Source organism: Narcine bancroftii, chromosome 11 (genome assembly GCF_036971445.1).
Source record: "Narcine bancroftii isolate sNarBan1 chromosome 11, sNarBan1.hap1, whole genome shotgun sequence".
Taxonomy (NCBI): Eukaryota; Metazoa; Chordata; class Chondrichthyes; order Torpediniformes; family Narcinidae; genus Narcine; species Narcine bancroftii.
The window spans coordinates 63,443,381-63,469,818 of NC_091479.1; the positions used below are offsets into that span (position 1 = coordinate 63,443,381).

Consider the following 26,438-nt stretch of genomic DNA (forward strand, 5'->3'; position numbering starts at 1 on the left):
AAGGGCAGCTCTCCTTTCTCCTCGATTAACCGCACTAAAACATCATCTCCTTCCCGTGCACCACGTGACGTGCAAGTACTTCACGGACTGTATATTATTTTGGAGCGTTCTGATGACATGGAAGAGACTATATAAATGCAAATCTTTCTTTCATTAACAGCTGGTGAAGAAACAAAGGCTGAATTATTTATAATGCGTTGACATGAAATTGCCTGTATGTCGATTATTAGCGAGGGCCTTTGGGATTTAATGGCACTGTCTATTTGAATCAAGCCAGATGAATAACAAACAGATCAGACTTTATATTGAAGGCTGCCTTTATACAATGGGTTTATGACTCACAGTATAAAATAAGAGCTCACACTTGAAAGCAAAGGCAATAAAAGTGACATCCAACAACGTACCAAGAAGGTGGCAGGGGAGAGGAATAGGTTCTGAATAATGCAGGCTCCCTTTGGGCACTGTCTTGTGTAGAAAACGAGCAGAAATAGAGGCACTGGGAGAAAATGGTGAACAGAATTACAAAAGTGATGGATGTGAACAGAGAGGGGATCATTATCAGGAGGACTAATCAGGATAGGGTCCTTCTCTCCGGAGAGGAGGTTTCAAAATAATTGGCAAGTGGGTTGCTAAGACAGGTGTAGAAATATTCTCATGTGGAAGGGTCAGGCCAAAAATGGAAGCAATGGTGGTGGGTCGAGCCAAAACGCCATAGCGAACAGCCAACGCAGCAGGGCACAGGGTCTTTCCCCCCTCCTCCCCCCACCACACAGAAGTTCCAGGCTGCAGGAGCGTGTCGCCAGGGGAATGGCCAGGTCTCCCAGCAGCATTATGACATCACTCCCGTGAGTCTGTCGCCTCCGCCGAAAAAGGAACGTGTGTGGTTTGAATAAATGGCAGCTACTGGTTGACTTGTTTGGTGTGGACAGCGTTTATTTCAGCAGTTCTGCCTTTAGCAACGCTACAACCAACCAGGTTCTATCGTTTTTTGAACCCACAACATGCAGCAAGATGAATCCTGCCATCTCGGCCACAGCCCAAGCGGTTGCCACCAACGGAGCTTCTGCGGCAGTTTATGCCGTAAGCGTCCACTCGCCGCCATTCTGGGCAAACCAGCCACGCAGCTGGCTGCAACTTGCAGAATCACAGTTCGTCCTGCGAGGAATCACAGCTGAGCACACAAAGTTCTGGCGCATGGACCCTGTCACAGTAGTAAAAGTCGCCCTATTTGTCAACAACCCACCCGTGGATGGCAAGTACACGATGTTTAAACAGTTTTTGCTCAAGTCAAATGAACTTAGCCGGCACAAATAGGCCGTTCGCGTGCTTAACTCGCAGGGCCTAGGCGATTGCAACTCCTCAGAACTGATGCAGGAACTAGTGGCCCCCGCAGTCGGACAAAAAGTACCTCCTGTTTGAGGCCCTGTTCCTTTCCGGTCCACGTTGCCACCACCATCTCCAACATTGACTTTGCTGAATCGCATCCCGTGGCGAGAGAAGCAGACCGGCTCTTCCGCACTCCACAACCTGACTCCATCCATTTGCGCAGTGGGAGCAACAACACCAACCTGGGCCACCTCGTGCACCCCCATGGCGGCCACTGCAGCAGCCCAGCCACAATGCAGTGACAAAACAGCAGGATACTGCTACTACCACCGTTGATGGGGCCGCAATGCTCGGCGGTGCGTACCACCCTGCACCTTTTCAGGCAGCAAACCCAGTCCAATGCAGGGAAATGAACAAGCCGGCTGCTGTTAGTGGCTCTGGCGGTTGGCACCAGAAAAGGCAGGCTTTACCTTTGCTACCGGAAGGCCCAGCGGAAATTCCTGATAGACACCGGGGCAGAAATCAGCCTAGTTCCACCCACATTCTTTGAGCTAAAGAACAATGCCAGAGGCCTGCCCCTACAAGCTGCCAACGGTTCAACCATCCCCACCTATGGGACACGTTACATGACCATTTATACCAGGAATGCCGTTTTCTGGTGGGACTGTACCATTGCCTCAGTAGGCCAGGCCCTCCTAGAAGCGGATTTCCTCTGGATGAATGAATTCTCAGTCGACCTCAACCGACGCTGGCTGGTTAATTCTACCACCTTCCAGATTCCCCCCCTCACCCTGTGCCAGTGCACTTTCCAGCCATTGGGACTCCACGGTCTCGAACAAAGTGAGTACATTGCACTGCTCGCTAATGTCCCCCCTCTACTGGCCCCAAATTCCACGATGCTGAACCAGCACATGGCGTGCAACACCACATTGAGACCACCGGACCACTCGTGTACAAACGGATGCGGCGACCGCCCCAAGATGAGCTCCTCCAATCCAAGGCCGAGTTTGCCACGATGGAGGTATTGGGGATCGTCCGCCGTTCCAACAGCCCGTGGGCTTCACTGCTACACATAGTCCTAAAGAACTCTGGTGGCTGGCGCCCTTACGGAGAGTACTGCAGGCTCAATGACACAACGGTACTGGACAGATACCCCATTCCACACATACAGGACTTTGCCGCACAACTCCAAGGTGATCAGATTTTTTCCAAAGTCGATTCGGTGTACCAGTGTACCAGGATGAGGTCTGTTTGGTCTCTTCGAGTTCCTGAGAATGCCATTCGGGCTGAAAAACACGGACCAACCATTCCAGCACGTCATGGACGTAGTGGCAAGAGGCCTGGAGGGAATTTTTGTGGACCTGAACGACATCCTCATTACCAGTCAAGATGCCAGGACCCACAAAGAACATTTAAAACACCTGTTTACCCGGGTGCAAGACATTTGGGCTAACCGTCAACCTGTCCAAGTACCAGTTCGGTTTTTCCATCGACTTCCTTGGGCACTGCATTTCCAGCGAAGGAGCAACACCTTTGCCTGACAAGGTCGAGGCCATCCGGAACTTTCCCAGGCCCAAAACCCTCAAAAACCTGCAAGAAATCCTTGAGATGGTGAATTTCTTTCATCACTTCCTCCCAGGAGCAGCAGCCACCACCCGGCCTCTCTTCGACCTTGTTAAGGCAGGTAACAAGGAAACCAGCTGGTCTGCGGAGGCACTCCAGACATTCGATGAGACCACAACAGCCCTCTCCAAAGCCACGTTCCTGGCACACTGGATCCAGACTTACCCCTGAAATTAACCACAGGCTCTTCAGGCAGTGGGTGCAGTGCTGCAACAGTAAGTGGATCACCAGTGGCGGCAAATCACTTTCTTCAGCAAACACCTCCGACCACCTGAGCTGAAGTACACCGCTTTTGAACGCCATTTCCGGTACATCTTTGAAGGCCGAGTGTTCACAACCTACATAGACTACAAGCCACTGGTGCAGGCACTGGGCAAAGTCTCGGACCCCTGGTCAGCTAGGCAACAATGGCACCTTTCATGCATCTCCAAGTATACGACAGATATCCGCCACGTAGCGGGAAAGTCCAATGTGGTAGCTGACCCAGTGTCCAGGCTAACGATCTCTGAGGTGATGGGTGGCATTGACACAGGTCAGCTCGCCAGGGACCAGACTGAAGATGCCGATAAACAGGAATACCGTACCGCCATCACCAGCCTACAAATTGAGGAGTTCGTGCCGGACCCTGGCCCAACACTCCTGTGTGATATGTCCACAGGCCACCCTAGGCCAATCCTGCCCACGACCTGGAGACGGTGGGTATTCAATGAAGTGCATGGACTCTCTCATCCATCCATCCAATCAACAGTCCGCCACATTTTGGACAGGTTTGAATGGCATGGGCTTTGGTGTGAAGTTTCACTTTTGGCAAAAATCTGTGTACAATGCCAATGAACCAAAGTCCATCAGTATGCTAAAGGCCCAGTGCAATGTTTCCCACCCACAGCAGAACAGGTTTGTGCACATGGTCGTTGTAGGGCCCCTTCCCATCAGCCAGGGGATTAGGTACATTTTCACCATGGTCGACTGCTTTGCACGATGGCCAGAGTCTGTGTCCATGCCAGCCTGTGACACGGAGACCTGAGCCAGATCCTTTACCTCACAATGGGTCACCTGTTTTGGTGTCCCTTCCCACATAACTTCTGACTGTGGAGCCCAGTTTACCTCTTCCCTCTGGGCGACCCTGGCCAAATTCTGCGGCAGCCAGCTACACCACACAACTGCCTACCACTCTCAATCCAATGGGCTGGTAGAGCGCTTTCACTGCTATAAAAGCAGCCCTCAAATCACGCCTGCATGGGCCCAACTGGATGGATGAACTCCCATGGGTCCTGCTGGGCATCCACACAGCACCTAAAGAGAGATTTCCCACCTCATCGGCGGATATGGTCTACGGTGCACCGCTCTCCATCCCAGGTGACGTCCATTTCGGTTCCACAGAACCATCACCAAATGCCCTGGACATCCTCCAGTGGCTGAGGAACCACAACACCTACCCACGTCCACATCCTACCACCACCCACGGGACATCAACTAGCCACGTCCCACAAGAATTCAAAGCCGAGGACTTTGTCTTTGTAAGACGGGACAAACCAGGTTCCCCTTGCAGTGCCCTTATGCAGGGCCTGAGAGGAGAGGGGGTTGTATATACTCTAGATATTGGAGGCAGGCACGACATGTTTACAGTCGACCACTTGGACTGTTCAGAGCCTTTCCCTGCCTCTGCACTATACGGTGCTGGGGGTACCCCCACCCCCCCCCCAAAGACGAGCTCCCAATCCTCACCCAAAGAGACTGTGACTCAGGGGGTGGGGGATGGTATGGTGGTGATGTAGCCCACAATGCAAACGATGGGCCAAATCACTGTGGTGAACAGCCAGCGCGGCAGGGCACAGGGGCTTTCCCCCCACCCCACCCCCCCACACTGCGCAGAAGTTCCAGACTGCAGGAGTGTGTTGCCAGGGGAACGACATCACTCCCACGAGCCTGTCGCCTCTCCCAAAAAGGAATGCGCGTGGTTTGAATAAACGGCAGACACTGGTTCTACCATCACAGTCAGAGTGATTGAGCAAATAGTATTAATGGATTTAAGAGAAACTTAAATCAGCGATGGATCATATATGAGTGAGAAACAAATAGAAAGGTTCGTAATCTCTTTGTGGATCTACTTACCGCCTAACACTCTCAATCCAATGGACTGGTAGAGCGCATTCACTGCTATAAAAGCAGCCCTTAAATCACGCCTGCATGGGCCCAACTGGATGGATGAACTCCCATGGGTCCTGCTGGGCATTCACACAGCACCTAAAGAAAGACTTCCCACCTCATCGGCGGATATGGTCTATGGTGCACTGCTCTCCATCCCAGGTGACGTCCATTTCGGTTCCACAGAACCATCACTAAATGCCCTGGACATCCTCCAGTGGCTGAGGAACCACAACACCTACCCAGTAAATTGAACTTACTGCTGCCAAACCTCTCCACTCTCCCAGCCATTTGTTCCTCAGAGGAGGTCAAGCATGAACTCAAGGAACAACACATCACATTCCTCCTGGACGGCCCTAAACCTAACGGCACAGATGGGGGTTTTCCCATTTTGGGTAACCACCACCTGGCTTCACCTGCTTCCATCTCTTCTTCCCCAATTCTGTACTTCCTTTTCTCTTAAACTCCCACCCCCGTTCCCAGAGGTCTCCCTTCTCCCTGACTCTTCACCTCTCACACTTTCTGTCCAATTGCCTGCCAACTCTTGGGTCCTTCCCAGCTTCTATCCCCCTTCATATCTGTAAGTCACGCAAGGAAATGAGGAGATTCGCAAGGAGCACAGACAGCAGTTCACTGCTATGCAGCCTTTTCCCCAAAGCTGGAACCTCTGTCTAATTTTTCTCTGGTGCATGCAGCTATTAATTGGAACAGCAGTTACAATTTACAAGGTAGCTTTCAATACTAAGATCACATTAAATCTTAGTGTATGTACATTAGTGTGCCAGTATACTTGTGTACAGAAATGCAGAGTTTAGACATGCATTATCTATGTGTTTCGACCCACAATTACACAGTACCTCATGTCGTGGTTGAGGGAAACCTTGAGGGTTGGCAAGATTAGTCCCGACTCTGATTTTCGCCGTTCCGGCCTGGCTGCAGCTGTGGAGACATTGGGGAAAAGATAGCACAGCGATGAGAAACCAGACTCAGTGAGAGAACTAACATCGGCCTTTATAGCATTTGTCATTGCAACAAAGATGGTCATAGATGTTAAAGAAGGTTGAGATAGAGACAGTTTTTAGGTTGGCAATGTTCTAGGATTGTTCCTGCATCTCCAGAAATTAAAGCTTTGATCTCCACAACGCGCTTGGGGTAGGCAGTCGAAGGGAGGAGGTCCTGTGCTGAAACTTCCAGGATGTATCCAGCTAGAAACAGGAACACTTAAAATGTTGCTGCGAGTGGGAGGGTTGTGAGCCCAGCTGCATGTTCCCTGCACAATAGTGCAAGGGTGGTGCTGCTTTGCCTGGCACTGGAGAGAGCACAAGGCAGGTTGACTGCAAACTGTGCTGGTCATCTCTCTCTCCTCCAGCTCTCCACAGCCCCAGACAAGATGTGAGAAATGCTGCAGATCCCTGCAACCGTGGGGTCTGGGCTCAAGATGGCAACGCCTATGCTTGGCAGCAGTCACGAGAGGTTGCAGATTCTGGGGGAGCAGTGGACCTGCGCAGGGCACCAGAAATGGGGAGAACACCTCCCCTCCCCCCCGTTGAGGAGAAGTAGTAGAGATGACCCTGCAGAACTGTGACCGCAGCGGCAGACCAACAAGGGACTCAGCAGCTGGAGGACCCTAAAGAATGGCTGACCACTGCAGCAGAGAAGGGCTCAGCGGCTTCGGGACCAACACAGGCTGCAGGCTACTTATGGTTGGGGGACCTGCAGAGGCTGAGGGCTGCTGGGGACGGGCTCATGGGAACCAGATCTCAGAACTGGGATCTGAGAAGATGCTGGGGGCAAGAAGGTCTCCCAAAGGGCCTCGGTTTCCTGATTGTTTTGGAGGTTTGGTTCTGGAGCTTGGGTTGCTGCTAGTTTGAACAGGAGCCTGTGTGATTGCAGAGACTGTGGGAAAGCTGGAGGTGAATCCACAGACACTCAGTAGGCCTTTTTACACCACTGTGTAAGATGGGATTCCTGGGAACCCTCCTGTGAACCGTCAGTGTGAAAATGTCAGCCCAGGAAAATTAACCAGGTCTACGGCCCTACAGGGCCACAGTCCTGGGTGATATCCCTGGGCCACCCTCTCCCTGTGGTATGAAAAGGCAAAATGGCCTTGCGTGCTGCGTCACATAGGTGATTAAAAATAAAGAATCAAACCACCTGACAACACCAGGTTGCTTTGGGACATCGAGACAGCAGCTCAACGTGGGATCAATGGCTGTCCTCGTTACCCACAATTCCTCATGTATTTCCCAGAGCAGTTCCAGCTGTGTGAGGGATTATGGGTCATGAATTGTGCCGCTGTTGTGATGTGCCGAAAAGGAGGGTGAGGGGAGGGTGACCTATTCTTATTCCTGTGAGTGCGTAGAGCATCATCGCTGAGACCAGGACACCCCCTCCCCCAATTGCCTTGGAGGGCAAATGAGAAGGAATTTGGATCGTGGTGTGAAAGGCCGAGGAGGTCCTGACTTCCCGGGAATTTCACCAGGGTCCAAGTAGGGCCACTGCCCGCCTGCGGTGTGAAAAGACTGAAGGGACTCGTTTTTTCTTCTCTTGTTCTTGTACTGTAAATGGTGACGCTGCCTAATGCTGTCAGAAGGGAATTTCATGTAATATTACATACTCTGTTCTGTTACATGACAATCAAGGAATTTTGAAAGCTCCATTTCTTTGGAAGCCTCTGTTCAAAGTCAATTGTTCCTCAAAAAGCTAAATATTCCTCACTTTGAGGCTGCATTCACCACACGTCAATTATTCATACAGTGCATCCAAAATGTAATTTTCTAAACTGCTCATTTGCATTTGAATGAATCAATACTGTTTTTGAGTGTCTCCCTGGGGGAGGGCATTCATTTTATAGACTGGCAATTCATTCACTGAAATAGCATTTCCACAGATTGAACTTGCCCCCTGCTTCTTTGAATCGACAAGACTGCAAATTAGAACACAAGTGGAGGGAGCCACATTATTTCATCAGTATAAATCCCAAAAACATCTTTCAAGCAAGACCACATTCATATAATTGCTCCTCATCTATCAGGCCCCTCAATCATTCAGGCAGCTCTCTTTTGTGTCCTTTCAATAATGGGAATATTCTCTTTGTCCTGTGGTGAGAGAGTTTTCCCAGAATGATTAATTTAAATCAGAGATAAATTGCTTCACTACTTCTGCTCATTGCACCTGAGAGTGGTTGTAGCTTTGAGGCTCATTGGGAACTTCACACCCCCCCCAACATCCCTGACCCTCATTTATTCCAGATATTCTTCAATGACGGCTACCTCTTACAAACAGATCTACTGACCTGGGGTCTCCACAATTGTTTCCCGCTTCTCCTCACATTCCTGATAGTGCATCAGGTGGGACCAGAGTGCCGATTTCCCCTGTGATGACAAAACAAAGCAGTTCTGAATTGAAACAGGAAGGCAGGAAGCTGAAAGAACTTATCAGGTCAAGGCAAAGGGCGCATGTCGATGCTTTGGGCCAAGAGCTTGCATTGGGATTGAGAGGGAAGAAGGGAGATTGCCAGTATATAACATGGGCTGAGGAAGGCCATGGGGCTGTGGTGATTATTTTTGGTAAGGAGAGCAGCAGATTCCACACAGGAGAATGCACAGAGAGAGGCTCATGGAAGTTCCATCGCAGAGGGGAGTGGGCAGGTCTCGAAGACAACTCATGGTGGAACAGTGACCATTGATTGTGCTGGATCCACACGGAAATGAGCTGATCTAATGAGGTAACATCCCTCTGAAGGACTCACCTGCTTGATGAGCAGCCCATGACTCCAGATTCTCTCCAACAAGTCACACAAGCTTGCTATCAGCATGTTCTCCTCCAAGCCAGTGATGCTGGCCTCTCCATGTCCCAGCTCCACTGCCTCATGTCCCATCTTTTCCACCAGCATTCGCTTGGTCTGCAATAATGCACATGCCACTGAATTCAACTCTTAACACCGCTTTCACAAAACAACATGCTCAATTATGAACAGATACAATTCAACAAATGATCCTGAATTTACCTTCCCCCTTGGTTCTTGTCGGCAAGTGAAGATGATTTGCAGCTGAGCCAGCCATTAAGATCACTTTCATTTGCATAGCAACTGTCCCACCTGCAGGATGTCCCAGCTCTCTGACGGAATCCTTACCTTGGACGGCACTGGCCAATTAGTCAGTGCATAAAGCATTGAGGTGGTGGCTCAGATTTTTTCATATAATTTAGACATACAGCACAGTAACAAGCCCTTTCAGCCCACGAGCCCGAGCTGCCCAATTACATCCAATTGACCGACATCCCTGGTGTGTCTCTGAACAGCGGGAGGAATCTGGAGCACCCTGCAGTCACGGGGAGTGGACAAACTCCTTACAGACAGTGTGAGATTTGAACCCCAGTCCTGATTTCCGGCGCTACAACAGTGTTACGCTAACCTTGCGACTCTTGTTGGTCAGTTTGCCGCTTCCTCCTGACAGCCTCTTTTCTCTCCCCCACCATCCCAAATGGCATTTAATGTATGTCATTGCTAATCGATCCAAGTTTTGAGAAAATACAGGATGGTTTCTCTGAGTGACTGTGTCAAGACAGTTGATTCAACATGAAAGGAGACTAAATACTAAATAGTATAAAACTAAATTGAAGCCTCAGCAACCCTGGTCACGTCAGAACAGGTCCAGGCCATTCAGTCCCTCAAAAGTGGGACTGAGTTATTTGGACAATTATTTGAATCAATTATGTGGACCAACAGATTGTTATTCTCCAACTGTAGTCCCATGGCACCTCATAGTCTTGACCAGCTTTAATCTATCTCAGGCAGAAAGTGGCAGTATTGTGAGTGTAGTCATCAACACAACCCCAATTATAGCACTAGAGTCCTGGATTTGAATCTGTCGCTGTCTGCAAGGAGTTTGCATGTTCTCCCTGTGTGTCTGTATGGGGGTTTCCTCCAGGTACTCTGGTTTTCTCACACATTTCAATTGGTTAATTGGTCACATGATGTATTTGACTGGCACGGGTCAGAAGGGCCTGTTACGGTTCTCTAAATTTAAAACAAAATCCAACCTGAACAGCTCCTTAAGCATAGGGGAGAGCACTCAGAGTATGGAGAACATTCCAAGTGAGGAATAGTTTGTGAAGGGAGCTTCCAGAGGTTTACCCCTTTGTATTGAGAGATTCCTTGAATGCTCTGGCTTGAATTTTTAAGATCTTTCCTTGTGATAATCTCCCTCCACCCTGATCTATTCACCCTGCTATCATCCAAAGACCTGGCAACAACAAACTAATTTGTGTAGTCTTGTACTTTTGCACTGCTGGTCCCACATTTATTCTGACATCTTTTTTCTATAAAGGCAAGTACACATTCCACCAGGTATGCAGCCTGCAAGGAATGTGTAGCACTCTATTTAACTGGACCGTGAGTTACATTTGTTTGCATTCAAGAGCACATGTGGTCCTCTAGTTTTTAGCCATTTCTGTACATAGATCCCTAAATCTCTCTTTTTCATACTCTTCACCATTCACTGAATGGTGAACCTCAGAGCAGTTGCTGCAAGATACTCCCATTCACACCCCATGAACAGCCCTTTGTTTCTCATCTCTGAATCAATTTAGCACTCCAGCTTCTCACTTCCTAGCTCCCATTCCTCTTGGCCATCTCTGGCATCAGCTGAAACTACTTTTTGGCCAAGATCTCCAAAAACATTGCTTCATGTCCATCTCTGGCCAAGGGCTCATGACCCAGGCTGACCCCCCCTCCCCCCATTGCAGCAGCGAATTTCTCCCAGATCTCAGTGAACTGAGATCCCAGTACACTTCATAGGCAACCTGATTCAGGCCCTAAGGGCTGTGACATCATAGAGTCAGTCATATAGCACAGTCAAGTTTATTGTCATCCAATTGTACAAGTGCACCCTGACAAAATACCATTCTCTGGTCCTTGGTGCAAAACATGCAGACACACAACCAGACATAACACACATACAGACAAACAATACATATGCAGGACAAGTATTTCATCTATCCAAATAAATTAATATCGCCTCATGAATATGAGAGTCTCGGATGGTTAGTGTGAGTTGTTCTTTTGGTCATTCAGCATTCTCAGTGCCTGTGGGAAGAAGTTGTTTCTCAGCCTGGTGGTGCTGGCTCTGATCCTCCCGTATCTCTTCCCCGACAGGAGCAGCTGAAAGATGCTGTGCGCAGGGTGGAAGAGGTTCTCAATAATTTGCATGCCCTCTTCAGACAACGATCCTGGTAGCTCACATCGCTTCTCTTCTGATCCTGTGGATTGACCTCCGATCCATTTCTCTGCAGCAACCATACCCACACTGTAATGCAGCCGGCCAGGACACTCTTGATAAAGTTCCTACAGAACGTTGACATAATGGTGACCGGTAGCCTTCCCCGCTTCAGTCTTCTCAGGAAGTGCAGTCACGGTGGCGCCTTCCTGACAAGTGAGGAGATGTTGAATGTCCACAATAGGTCAAGTAAACTCTAAGGAACTTGGTGCTCTCCACTCTCTCAACTACAGAGTTGCTGATGTGCAGTGGAGAGTTGTTCTTCCTGATCCTCCTGAAGTCCATGGTCATCTCCTTCATCTTGTCCACATTGAGACTCAGGTTGTTACTCTCGCATCATGTCACGAGATTTCCCACCTCTTCTCTGTTGTGCGACTCATCGTTGTTGCTGACGAGGCCAATTACTGCTGTGCCATCTGCAAACTTGATGACTCTGTTGGAGCTGGCCCTGGCGATGCAGTCGTGGATCAGTAGCATGAACAGGAGTGGGCTGAGCACACGGCTCTGAGGTGCGCCAGTGCTCAGCGTGATGGTGCTCGACGTTTTGCTACTGATCCAGACATAGGACAGGCACTTTGGCTCAACTCATCCATGCTGACTAAGTTGGCATTCTGGCAAGCTCCTATTTGGCGGCATTCGGCCCATGTCATCAGCTCTTCCTTTCTGTATATCTGCCCAAACATCTCTTTAATGCCGTTATTGCACCTGATTCAATGGCAGCTTGTTCGAGATATGGATTTCCCAACCTTTTCACCCGAGTGAAAAGGTTGTCCTTCAGAACCCCCTGAAATCTCCCTCCTCTCAACTTAAACCCATGCCCTCTAGTTCTGGAAATGTCTAGACTGGGAAAAGAAATGTGCCCAGTCACTTTATCCATACCCCTCATCGCTACAGGATTACCCTCAGCCTCCTAAGCTCCATACCTCTCTATCACCACAGGATTACCCTCGGCCTATCCAACCTCTCCCTATAACAGTAATGCACAAACATGGTGGAGAGACCACGTCAGTTACCCTTTAAGTTTGCTGCGTGACTTGCTCAGTTTCTCCAGCACGTTTGTGTATTGCATTCAACCCCAGCATCTGCAGATTTTTTTGTTTAACTCTCCCCATAACAGAAGAATCTCCTTGCAACTAAAAAGCTGAATGTAACAGGCAGTTAAAATTTAAATAGAAATTAAATCCCATAGCTCCAGAGGGTACAAGTCACTGGTATCACCTGCTCCAAAATCACGTGCAGTCTGGGGGGAGAAATGAGAAATGGTTACCTTAATGCGACATTCTTTGAGCAGTCCTTCCACAAACTTCCAGTTGGTTTGAGCAATGACCGCGGGCGACAGATCAGAGAGTTTTGGCTGCCTGAGACTTTTTCCAAAGCTCCGGGCCTCCTGAATGTATTTCTGTAAGCAAAGGACAAATACATTTTCAGGTCACTTTCTCCAAGTGTACTCCTGGACCTGTGTGAAATTGTACTCAGGTTTGGGATGCAAATGTGTGGTGGGGGAAAGTGGTGTCATTAGAGGTTAACCATGCAAATGTCCTATTGTTGCATTATGCCCCACGTACAGGGAAGCTTCTGTAGTGACTGCATCATGCTCTCGGGCTTGATATTGGGGTTGATCCTCTCCATCTCACCCCCTTCTCAATGATAATACACTTGTTCCTATTTCATAGATATTGCAATCCTCAAATACTTGCTCAACCCTTCTGACTTGTTCCTAGGAAGCCACGGTATTGCCCCGGATGCTACATACTTACTTAGGTTCAAATCCATTGGTCAGAAAACACCTGGTCAAGTGAGAAGGGTTCTCCTACAAACAGACCTACACACAACCGTCGTGGGATTCATTCAGGACACTGACGGCTGCAAGGAAGATGCTGTCATTGAGCTTGTGAGCATGTGGTTTCACACACTTCAGCCACCTCAGTGGAAGGATGGAGAGGAGTTTGTGACCGGGGTGTGATGGGTTCTTTGGGATGTCGGCTACCTTTCGCAGGAAGTGGGAGATGTAGATGGAGTCCGTGGAGGGGAGGCTGATGAACAGTAGCCATCACCTCCTACCCCAGAGTCGGAAGTAGAAAAATAAAACCCTGGCCTACATTTGCGATAGGTGGTCAAAACCTCAACAACATTTTCAGTTGTGGCAAGATCACAGATGTGCATTCGGTGATCTCGATGTGGCCTTCTCCAAGCCCTGCCAAGAACCTGTTCTTTGTCTTCATGCGCCAACTGAACCTCCCAGTTGCCAGTGATTTTAATTCCCCTCCCCCTTCCCACACTGACCTGTGTGTCCTGGGCCTTGTCCATGCCAGGATGAGGCCACAAGCAAATCTCAGGTGCAGCACCTGATATTCAGAATAGGTAGGTTACAGCCAATTCTCCAATTTCATGTAAGCATCTGCCCATTCCTCTCTCTCCTCATCTACCTCAGTTCTCTCTCTCTCTCTCTCTCACACACACACACACACACACACTATTCTTTCCAAACCCCTCATCTCACTCCTTACCTCTTCCTCACCTTCATCAACCCAGCATTCACCATATTCCCTCCTCCACTGTTCCCATCTGGACTGTCATCCCTCCCTAGTATTGTTCCAGCAATCTTCTTCCAACAGCTGTCTTCCTCCCCGGGGCATCCTCCCTGTTCCCTTTCTGGCTCCATCTGTCCATTATAACCTTCACTTGCTTCCACTTGTCACTATCTCCCACTTGACCATCCTGTCCCCCACCTTGTTCCACCTGCTGACCCCCTCCTTCTAATATGGCCCACCTTCTTTCTCAGCCCTGAGGCAGGGTTTCGACCCAAAATGTTGCCTGTTCATTTCCCTGCACGGATGCAGCTTGCTTCACAAAACTACCGATGGGTGTTGTGGAGTGGGCAAAGACCCGTGGGCGAGGGTGGCTAATCATCAGAACAGATCAAGGAGAAAGGAGGTGCAAAGTCCTTGCCCAGCAACCAGGAAGCTATAGGTTTCATGCAGTGACTATCCCCTTGACCAGATCAATGAAGAGCAGATGGGATTCGAGCCACCTCTGTCGCTTTCCCACCTGATGTGTTGAGCAACTCCAAATGGTCACCGCACAAAATAACAGAGGCTGGCGGTAACTGGCTAAACTTACTGCATGTGGCAGGCATGGTTCAATAACAGTTTGAGTTAGCTATGGGGTGAGGCAAGGCTAAGGGGAGGGGCGGGCCATTAATTTTGAATTCTGAAGTATAAGTTGCAACATGGATGGGGCAAGTGGAAGGAGTCTTACTTGTCACCTGATTCCCAGATTGATTCCAGGACTGAAAGGGAAATGTACAGGTCACACAACTGCCTTATTATGTCCTGGGTAGATGAGACAGGGACATTAAACGTGATGAAAGGATTAGACAAAATATGGAGAGAATATTTCTTTCTGTGAAGGAACACAGGGCAATGAGAGGTGGGAGATATAATTGCAAATTTGGAGGAAAGCAACTCAGGAGTGGAGTGGGATGAAATCTGTTACAATACACAAGTGCTGGAGAAGCACAGAAATCTACAGGAAGCAAAGGGTAACCAACGTTTCAGGCCTGAGCCCTTCATCAAGATATGAACAAAAAGCAGGCAGGCGCCTGAATAAATAGGTGGGGGAAAGGAGAGGATATAAGAAAGGACGGGGGGGGGAGCATTGGCCCACGGGCAAGAGGTTAAAGGAGGATAAGATGGGAAGGCAGAAAAGAAAAGCTTAGAAATGATAGGGGGTAGGGATGGGGCAGTTCTCTGATTGGAGAGGGAAGGGAATGGCTGCAGAGCTGGAGTAAAGGAGACAGGGGTGAGAGAGAGAGAGAGAGAGCGCGCGCAATTTGAAGTGGGTAAAGAAGACGTTAATGCCATCTGGTTGGAGAATGTCCAGATGGAATGTCGTGTTGTTTCTCCAATATGCTGGTAATCTCAGTTTGGCAGTGAGTGAGGCCATTTAGAGATCTACCCCCCTTCATCTGTAACCTCAACATTTTTGTTTCCATTTTATTCACGTAGCCTGCTTGCATTTTGGTTATACACTGACAAAGGGCCCAGGCCTGAAACGTTGGCTACCCTCTGCTTCCTATACACGGTACACGATCTGATGAGTTTCTCCAGCACTTTTGTGTGTTGCTCTACAATCACAGCTTCTGCAGACTTGCCTGTTTAACCTCTTTCACTTAGTGTTTAGTGGGGGCCATTTTCCCTGAAATCTGCGTGCTTGCCAAGACAAGCTGGAACTTTCAGGACAGATATTAACAGATGGGCATGGAGAAGAGCAAGAGGCATGGAGCAAGGGTGAGGAAGATTCAATGAGATTATGAAAGGACAATGTTTACTTCCAATCCCAATGCATCTATGGATACTATACCTGGAGTTTGAGAAAGGGTTTCCACCCCTTATTGCTAACGTTCCTCACTTAAGTTAACAAAAATAGTTTAAGGTAAAAAGTTAAGGCAGATTTCTACCCTATCTGGAAGAAGTGAGGGGGAACACTTTGTTTAGTTCAACATGTGAAAGTCTACATCAGTGAGCCAAGCAGACTGACCTTGTGTGTCAAAGCCGTGAAAGATTAGAGCCTCTCACCGTGCTGCCTCACACAGATCTCCAGCGCCACGTACCAGCGAGCACGCAGAGAAGGACTTTTTGGGAGGTCGCACAGCAGGGGGCGAGTCCTGGTGCCATTCCCAGAATGCCATGGAGTTGTGGCAGAGGAGAAGCCCCTCTGCTGGCTAAAGGCGACCGGTGGCGAGAGCAGTCGGAGAACAAGTTGCAAAATGAGTGGGAGAAAGGCAACAAACACAAAAGAGGAGGAACAGAAAAAAAAAGAGAAATCAAAGTAATTGAGAATAACAATCAACAACAGTCTCAAAACATTGTGGACTTTAATTTGTTGCAGGGTTACTGGACTGATAGAACAGAGATTATTTGAACTCAACTGACCTTCAGAAAGCAGATATCTTTTTACACGGCAAACACGCAGAATGGCTAAAGTCAAGGGCAGAGTGGAGAAACTAGCACTTATGGCCTGTGGTTCTTTTGGACTATCTGCACAGGAACCTAGACTGGTCTGGTTGAGGAGCCCAGCCTGAATCTCACAGAGACACCACCTGATAACCCGAGGCCTGCATCATTAAGGTGAGCTGGTGGCACAATTATCAATTTCAAACCAACTTGGGCCTTGTACAGAGAGCTCACGACCATTGAGAATTGAATGAGACTCTTCAAAGTTATTTCACAACATGCCAATCACATAGCTAGCCTATTAAAGGTCACAGAATAAAACAACTCCTCCACAGCAAAAGCCAACAACAAACAAGGAGGAGGGAGGGAAATTATTGATGCTGGGCCAAGGCAATCACATCCAGATGGTAGCAAGCAACGGTCTCCTAAACCAGCCATTCTCAACCCTTTCTCGGCTATGGATGCCTTAGGACTCTGCTCAAGCTTTATGGACCTGCTTCCCAGTGAAGCCGTCAAGTGTACTGGTAGTTGGTTTCTTCCGTACTTCTCTCCTACTGACAATATAAAAACATGAAATAATTTCAGTCCATGGCCTCCTTTAAATGTGCTGTTGTCCCCGGGAGTGGGGGTTGCACACCACCACCCCCCCCCCCCCACCCACGTTGAGAACAGCTATCCTAAACATTCCAGAATGCAGGTGTGTGAATCTTCAATTTTTCCAATATTTAGACATACAGCATGGTAACAGGCCATTTTGGCCCATAGATCTGTGCCACCCAATTAATTAACCTACACCCTTGTACGATTTTTTTTGAACGGTGGGAGGAAACCGGAGCCCCCTTGGAAAAACCTGGGCAGACATGGGGAGAAGCTACAAACTCCTTACAGACAGCACGGGATTCAAACCCCATGTCCTGATTGCTGGCGTTGTAAAAGCGTTGTCGTGCCATCCCTACTCCGTCTGTACCACCCCAATCTGTCATTGGAATCAGCAGTGAATGAATTGTCGGGGAGTGATCTGGGTCTCTGAATTAACCCTGAGAGGAAGTGCGAGGAAAGAAGCTGTACTTCATTTGTACACATTGCTCAGAGCCAATCAGAGCAATGCATCCACATTTCGGCACCACACCTCTGGAAGGTGGTCAGTTTTGCAGATCAGACTGTGAAGATTCATCTGAATGATGCTGGGCTCAAGGAGATTATTAAGAAGAAGTGTATTTTTTTCATGGATCACGTACTGTTTGGCATTGCCGACATTTATTGTCCATCTCAGTTGGAGGAACTCAGTAGGCAGCATCCACAGGGGAAATGGACAGTCGACGCTTCTGATTGGAACCCTTTCTCGAGGGGAAAGGAATGTGGTCACTGAGACAGAGAGCAGTTAAAAGTGATCAAGGGTTGGACAGCTGGAACAGTGTGGGAGAACACAGAACGAATGGAAGATAAATGAAGATTTTCCCCATCTGCCTCTTCACATCTCCCACTTCCATTTGTCCAGTATCTTTATCACCCTCTTGGCCCCCTCCTCAGCTCCTTCTGACCACCCTGTTTTTAAATTTGATATCTCTCCTTTCTATTCTTGCCTCAAAAAAGAGTCTCCACCCAAAATTCTGACCATCTATTTCTCTCCATGGATGCTGCCTGGCCTGCTGACCTTGTCCAACCGTCCACTGTTTGTTCTGCCTCACGGAAGCATGCAAAATTCTGGAGAATTAAATAAAAGATAATGCGTGTGGAAATCTGAAATAAAAACAGAAAAGGTGGGAAACAGTCGGTCAGGTATCACTTGTGGGAAACTTTAAATCTTGTTTCTTTCCCCAAAAATGTGGCTTGGTCAACTGGATTTGTCAGAATGGAATTTTCCCACTGACTGGGATGTCGAGAATCAGAATAAAGATTCAGTGAAAGGATGAGAAGAATTTTTTATTCACTCAGAAGAGAGTGAATCCTTGGAACGATCGACCCAAGAAGGCAGGTCGGCTTGTTGACAACAGCAAAGATTTTTGGACATCAGCGTTAGCACAAGGAAATTACACTGAGGTAAAAGGTAGCCATGATTTTATTGAAAATTGAAGCACAAGCAAGAGACTGAATGGCCTCCCCCTGCTTGAATATTCCTCATTTACTAAGGCCAACCACAAGAACTATCACAGAGTGGGGAAGAATGACTGGCAGTGATCATGACACTGTGGGGAGGATCGCAGAGTGTGGTCAAGGTAGGTATGGGTTGTGAACAGTTACAACCAGAGGACTTGGGGTAACCCTGTACCTCTTTCAAGTCATTGTCCAGCGCTAGATGCTCTGAGTGTTGCCGAAGACGATCCTTCCTTCGCTGTGCTGTGGCCCCTCGATTTGCCCATCGGCTGCAAGAGTTAGTGTAGATGAAAGAGACAATTTTAATATTTAGAATACAGAATATTACAGCACAGAGTGCAGGCTCTTTGGCCCTCGATTTGAGTAACCACACCTTGTGTTATTGGATTGTGGTGTACTTAAAACATCAGCTGTTGCTCATTCACTCCATCTGCAAGGAACAAGTCAGGAGTTTGATGGAAATACTCTCCACTTGCCTGGATGAGGGAAGTTCCAAACACTCTCAGGAAGCTTGACAGCATCCAGGGCAATGCAGCCACTTGCACCCTCTCCATCACCCTAATCCATTCACAAGGTACACCATCTGCAAAATGCACTGCAGTAGCTCACCAGAGCTAGTCTGAAAGCCTGTCCCACATCTGCTCTCTCTCCCACCGAGAAGGACAGGGTTAGGAGGCTCATGAAAATGCCACCGCCAAGTTGAAGGCTCCCCTCCAAATTGCACACCATCCTGACACAATTCCTTCATTGTCAGTGGGACGAAATCCTGGATCTCCCTCCCCCAGTAGCACTGTGGGAACACCTCAGCCAGAATGCTTGCTGCCGTTCAATTAAGCTCAGAAGTGCCTGTGCCCAGATGTCAAAAAATAAATGAATAACTGGGGGAAATGGTTGTGGGCAATAGTCCCAGCCTAGAGACTTCAGAACAATCCAGGCCTGTGCAAAGTTCATAAAGTTCATCAGGTGAGATGGTGTCAGAGTGATACAGCATAGATTTTAAAAAAAAATTAGATACAGAGCACGGTAACAGGCCATTTTGGCCCGCGAGTCTGTGATGCTCAATTTTGACCCCATTAACTTACACCCAAAGTACGTTGCAAATGCTGGGAGGAAACCGAAGCCCCCCCCCAGGGAAAACCCACGCAGATATGGGGAGAATGTACAAATTCCTTTACAGACAGCGTGGGATTCGAACCCTGGTCCTGATTGCTGGCGCTGTAAAGACATTACGCTAACCGCGATGGTTAAGGTTAAGGGCTTATTTTTGACCATTAAGAAAAATTTGGATAGGTACCATGGATGGGGTGGGGGGGGTGGGGGGTGGTAGTGAAGGCTACAGTCCGGGTGCAGGACATTGGGATAAGGCAGAATAGGAGTCTAGCATGGACCAGATGGTCTGAATGATCATTTTCTGTGCTGCAGTGCTCTATGGTCTGTGAATCTAAATGGGGCCTTTAGCGCACCATGTCCATGACAAACTTTCCCCCAAACTCAGGAGCTCGGTGCCATCTCAATATGCACAGCATTCCGTGGATAAGCAGACACCCTGATCACTACTAATATCAATGATTCCCATCAAAGTCACAGACATTGGACATTGTCACATGACTCAGCAGATGAGGTAGCATCTGTGGAGAGAAATGGGGAGTTGAGGTTTCAGCTCGGGACCCTTCATCCAGTCTGAGGAAGAGTTTCAACCCAAAACACTGAGCAATTTTGATCAAGGGACTCAAACCAACTCTTCATCTCCCTCCACACAAACTGCCTAACTGGCCGAGCCCCTGCATCAACTCGTTTACAATTAGTCTAGGGTTAAACTCATTGGAATTTAGAGTAATGAGATGGGATCTCATTGAGGCAGGTCTTACAGCATGGAAACAGGCCTACATGTCCAGCTGGTCCATCCCAAACAACGGGCCTTTGCTTTAGTCCCACACACCCGCATTAGGCCCATACCTCTCCTATCCCCTCCCAGCCATGGAGTTATCCAAGGGCTTCTTAGGAAGCTGATAGCTCATTCCTTATACCTACCATCCTCTGCACTCTCCCTTGTCTCCCACCATCACATCACAGCTTGACAGATCTTTCTGCATGCACATTTACTGCTGCATTACCTTAATTCCTCTTTTTTTGGGGTAAATGTAAGGTCAGCATTTTGTATCCTGATCAAAGTGTCTTGGATCATTCAAAGTACAGTGCAATTCTGATTATGTTGGATAAATGGTTTTTATGGAGAATTGGTCATTTAAAAAAAACAGACCAGTTACAATAGAAATCACTTCAATAAACCACAAGGGAAGTCATTTTAAGGATTAAAATAATGTTTAATTCTCACCAAAAGAACGCTGGTGCTGCCGATCACCGAGACCTCCCAACTGCAGTCTATCCCCGACACATACCCACCACTACCGCTGATCCCTGGGGAGGCTTCCCGGGCGAGTCAGCGGGCTCCTGCCTCCCGACGCCAGAGTCCCGACTCCGAATTCTCCCAGGGAGTCTGGTGTACGTGTGTGGTAGAAGGCTGAGAGGAGGGTTTGGAGTTGGCGTCGGGTGTTCTGAGGAGGGAGGGAGGGAAGGGGAAGGAACACCACGAAGCCCATGGACCCTCTCCTGCTCGGGAGGCCACTTGCCTTGATGACGCCGGGTCAGGGATTCTTCCGCCCGCTTGCGGCTGGGAGACAGCGGCACACAGCTTGAGCGGGAGAGTTGGAGAGAAAATTCAATAGGGGAAGGTAAAGAAGAAATGGAGAGAGAGGGGAGGGAGTTACCTGAAACAAGGACAATAGTTCTAATTTCATGTCGGGTGATTTTTTTTTCAACCTGTGAGGTCAGTTCAGCTCCAAAAAGAATTTGGATACATAAGGATTTCGGAGAAGCCGATTTTGGATAATTGGAGTTGTACTGTACATTTGAGAGACAACCACACTATTGTTTACGTGGACTCCCTCAGGCAACACTGGGTAAAAATGGTAGATTTCCTTCTGGAAGGTGGGTCTAGTGGGGTGGACTGGTCACATCAGGGTTAACAAATAAGGCCCATTTTTTTCAATGTGCATCACCCCATGCCCAGTCACTTCCAGAGAATGGCTGAACCAACATTCCAGCTTCAATACATCTTGTCGAAAATGATTTGCATAAAAACATGGAAGTAAAGTCGAAAGCCTTCCTCTGCACCTGCCTCGCTTCGCTGCTTGGCTGAGGTGGTTCCTAAGCGTTTTTTTTTAGAGAGAAAGAAAACCAGGAACAACTGGGAAACACTCAGCATGTCCGTTAACATCTATGTGCAGAGAGAAAATGTTAAAATTTCCAGTCTGGAACTCTTCATCAGCACTGGGCAAGAGAGGAATAAGTTAGCAGAGCAGATGGGAGAGGAATAGGTGGAGCAGGTGGGAGGGGGTTGGGCGGAGCAGGTGGGAGAGGGATGGGTGGAGCAGGTGGGAGAGGGATGGGCGGAGCAGGTGGGAAGGGGATGGGTGGAGCAGGTGGGAGAGGGATGGGCGGAGCAGGTGGGAGAGGAATGGGGAGAGCAGGTGGGAGAGGGATGGGCGGAGCAGGTGGGAGAGGGATGGGTGGAGCAGGTGGGAGAGGAATGGGCAGAGCAGGTGGGAGAGGAATGGGCGGAGCAGGTGGGAGGGGTTTTACCAGAAACATGTATTCAAACAATGGAATTTAAGGAGAGCAGAGGTGCCAAACCTGGTAAGGAGGTCATGGATGTTTTCAAGCCTTTTGTGTCAGAGGGCTTTGTCTCAATAAAGGAGGGAGAACAACAGTTTCCAGCTAAAATTCTCAGAGATACTGGGGCTGCTCAGTCATTGTTGGGAAGTGTTTTACTTGTGGATCAAAGGACTGATATAGGGGAGACAACTTTCATTAAAGGTGTTGGAGGTGAGGTAGAGTCAAACTAGCTTCACAAGGTTGTGCTGAATTCAGAATTAGTCAAAGGATCTGTTGTAGTAGGAGTAATTCCACAGTTACCCATGCAGGGTGTCTCATTTTTGTTGGGGAATGATTTAGCAGAGGATAAAGTTGAGTCAGTTTTAAGATTGACAAATCGGCCTAGTAAAGATGAGGTTAGAGAGGATGGTGAGATATATCCTGCATGTGCGGTAACTAGGTCTGTGATGAGGAAAATGATGACAGCTGAAGAAGATCTAGTTGATAGAAATTTGCCCAGTACTTCTGAAGTACTTTTGAAAATACAGGGTCATTGTGAGAGTAAGGATTTCACTTTGTCAAGGAAAGAGTTAATTCAGCAACGGCAAAGAGATACAGATCTTGTTAGTTTAAGGGAGAAAGCAGTAACTGAACAGGAGAGTAAAGAAATGGCTTACAGTGATAGTCAGTCTACAGTGATCACGGCCATCTGTCTCCACATCCAACTAGAAGACCAGCATGCAACCAAACTAAGACTCTCCAGCCTGGAGACCAGACACTGCGAGCTCTTCCTTTTTGACTGACGGACTTGATGTGATGGACTTGAGGTTTTGCTTTGGGAGTTTCCTTTTAGGGAATTTTGAGCTTGGACTGTAATGGTCTGGGTTTTCTTCTACATACACCCTATAAAGATCTTTTGTTATTGTAGAGTTGCCATAAAGGCTTATTTTTGGGGGTTAAGTTTATTGAGGTAAGTCTATTATTGTTAGTTTGTCAATAAGTTTTGTGTTAAACTTAACCCATCTGTTTATGCTTCTCTCAATTGCTGTTGGTGAGGCGTAACACACTTTAAAGAAAACTTTGGATAGGTACATGGATGGGAGGGGTATGGAGGGCTACGGTTGGGTTGCAAGTCAATGAGATGAGGTACAGACTAGATTGGTTGAAGGACCTGTTTCTGTGCTGTAGTGTTCTATGGTTCTAAACAGGTCTTGCATTCACTGTTCACGGTCAAACCTTCTGCCCCACAAAGACAGTTAATTTGGCCCTATTACCACTCTGATCTACAGAGGCGAGATCCTGAGAAAAGATCATCTTGGTGAACATTGTGGGCGCAGTCTTTGAGGATGATTCAGGTATTTTCCCTGGCCACAGAACACCTCCAACAAACCCACAGGCCATCTGTGATCTTGAAAAAGCCAGGTTTAAACAACAGATCCTGCTCAAAATGCATGGGCATCTGAGAAGTTTTCCACTTGGTAGTGATTCCCAATGCTGGCACTCACTACCACAGAAACTGTTACCCGAATGGAGAGGGGGGGTGGGGGTGGGGGGGAAGAGCAGGCTGGTCACACAGCAGACTGGGGAAGATGTTTGCTGAAGGTGATGCTGTACTCACTTGTTGTTAGTTGACCCTGTGGCCAGTACATCTGCCTGGAGTTTGGGGAAGAAGCCTTGTTCATACTTGCCCTGCCCAATCTTCATATCCAGCAGGTGTGGGTGGATGGCAGTGTGGTCGATCTTCACCAGTCGCTGCTCGATGGCTTGGGCTGTGCAGCACAGTAAAAAAAAAGCACCAAGTTAAACAGAGGCCTTGTCGAGGAAGGAAAACAAAATCTGAAGTGTGGCTCGGAGGTTAAAATAACTATTAGAGTGATCGTCAAATTTCAAAAAGCAGACAAAAGCAGGTGTCAAGAATCCAAAACAGAACCAGAAAATGCTGGAAACACTCAGCAGTTCAGGCAGCATCTGTGATGAGAGAAACAGAGTTGGTGCCAGATCAATGGACTTTCACCAGATAGGATGATTTACACTGATGCTGTCTGGCTCAGTGAGCATTTCCAGCATATGCTGTTTCTAATTTCAAGTACAAACCTTTAAATTTCAAGGGCTTAATAGACTTTAGGTGAGTGGAAGGGGTTGGGGGGGCGAGGGAAAAGACATACCAGACTTTCACAGCTCTAAGTTAAACAGAATTTCCCTCTATTATCATCCAATGACTCACTATCATGCAAGGTGAACGTTCATTGAAGGACCACGTGCTTCCCTATTGCCTCTTCTGGTTAATGTGTGCAAGATGCAGTCACATTGAGTCGAGAAATCAGCTCAGAACCAGTTTTTCCACCCACCTTGCCAACACTGGCCATTGTATTGATTTGCATCCTGATGACCAATCTGTATTTGGTCTATTATCTCATGTGCCTTGGTGATTCAAGTGCTTGTCTATAGGCTTCTTAATTTTTATGGGTACACCTGCTTCTCAGTACATTCCAGGTTCCAACCATCCTCTTGATAGAAAAAAATTCTCTCTCACAATCCCTTTAAACATCTTATGATATTCCTTACACTTTATCTAGCCACCTCATAATTCACTTCAGGGAGGTTAACCCTCATCCACTTCTGCACCAGGAGCAATGAACCTATCTTATTCAATCTCTCCTTATAACTGAGATGCTCCATTCCAGGCAACATCCCGGTGACTGGTCTCTGCATCTGCTCCAACACATTGAGATCCTTCATCTACTGTGGAGACCAGATGAAGCGACACAACCATCCTTTCACGACCTTATCTGTGTCTATCAAACTGGGCATTGATAGACATAGCCCTTTGGCCTATCTAGTAATGCTGAATTATTATTCTGCTTAGTCCTAATGACCTACACCCAGTCCATAGCTGTCTAACCCTCCCATCCATGTACATATCCAAATTTTTCTTAAATGTCAAAATTGAACCCACATTCACCACTTTGGCTCATCCCGCACTCTGACCGCTTTCTGCAAGAACAAGTTTCCACTACGTTTTCCATTAAACATTTCCATTGTCCTTCTACAGGTGTACTGTGGAAAGTTCGCTGTCTGGCTGCATCATGGCCTGGTTCAGAACCTCAAATGACTGGGAATGCAGAAGGCTGTAGAAAGTGGTGATCTCGCCAAGTCCATCACCACCCTTCCTTCTAAGACATCCATGTGAGCATTGCCTCAAGAACTCAGCCAACATCATAAGGAAGCCCTTGGCACTGGTCACAATTTCTTCTCACTGCTACCTTCATCCTGAAGGTACCGAAATCCAGCACCTCTAGGTTTAAAAACCGTTTTATTTGCCAACAGATATCAACCTCTTGAACCCATGCTACACCTAACTCTAACCATAAACTGCTCCAGAACCACCAAAAGATTTGTCTGTACTATTGAAAAGCCACTTTTTCTCTTGCTCTAACTACAACCCTATCTATCCATCCTTTTATATTTATTGTCTTGTATGGCATAGTGGTCATTTAATTTAAACTACTGCTAGTGATGTGTGTCCAGAATGTCAGTGCATCTGAATAAGTGACAAGGGAAAACTGTGTGCTGTTCTGGTTGGCCCATTACAGGAAGGATGTGAGAGCTTTGGAAAGAGTACAGAAGAGTTTATCAGGATGTTAGCTGTTTAGAGGATTATGGGGAGAGGTTGGATAAACATGGGTTGATTTCTCTGGTGTGCAGAAAGCTGAAGGGTGACCGGATAGAGGTTTATATGAAATCATGAGAAGCATTGATAGGATGGAGAGTCAGAATCTTTTCCCATGGGTACATGTGCCACATCCTGGACATCAGTTCAAGGTCATGGGGAGAAAGTTTAAAGGAGATGTGCAGGGCAATTTTTTTTAAACACAGTGACTCGAATGGGCTGCCAGCAGTAGTGGCGGAAGCAGATACGATGGCATTGAGGTTGACACATGAATATGGAATGGGATGGTGGGATATCTGCCAAGTGTGAGCAGCAGAACTTTAACTTGATTTGGGCATCGTGTTTAGCACAAACACAAGACTGAAGGGTCTTTTCCTGCACTGTTCTGTGTACCAAGTACATGACAAAAAACTGCCCAGCTCATCACTTCTGCTGCCACTTTCAAGAATCCCAAGGTCCTTCTGACCATCCACACTCCTGTACTATTTACTGTGTACGTCCTACCTTTACTATACCTTCCAACATGCACCACTTTGCAATAAAAATGGTCTGTATATCTTTGGCTTGGCTTCGCGGACGAAGATTTATGGAGGGGGTAAAAAGTCCACGTCAGCTGCAGGCTCGTTTGTGGCTGACAAGTCCGATGCGGGACAGGCAGACACGATTGCAGCGGTTGCAAGGGAAAATTTGTTG

At 47.8% G+C, this 26,438-nt stretch overlaps 1 protein-coding gene across 5 annotated transcripts in view; it reads right to left on the reverse strand.

Moving 5' to 3' along the window:
- The window catches only part of dennd5b (DENN/MADD domain containing 5B), a 312,134-nt gene that overhangs the window by 78,565 nt on the left and 207,131 nt on the right, over window positions 1-26,438 (reverse strand). For all 5 annotated transcript variants that reach the window (XM_069903146.1, XM_069903145.1, XM_069903143.1 and 2 more), the window contains 6 exons: window positions 23,694-23,844; window positions 18,597-18,690; window positions 12,640-12,771; window positions 8,846-8,998; window positions 8,390-8,468; window positions 5,952-6,033 (listed from right to left, as the gene is read on the reverse strand). In XM_069903146.1, the coding sequence (XP_069759247.1) occupies window positions 5,952-6,033; window positions 8,390-8,468; window positions 8,846-8,998; window positions 12,640-12,771; window positions 18,597-18,690; window positions 23,694-23,844 (691 nt within the window). The remainder of the gene's footprint in view (window positions 1-5,951; window positions 6,034-8,389; window positions 8,469-8,845; window positions 8,999-12,639; window positions 12,772-18,596; window positions 18,691-23,693; window positions 23,845-26,438) is intronic.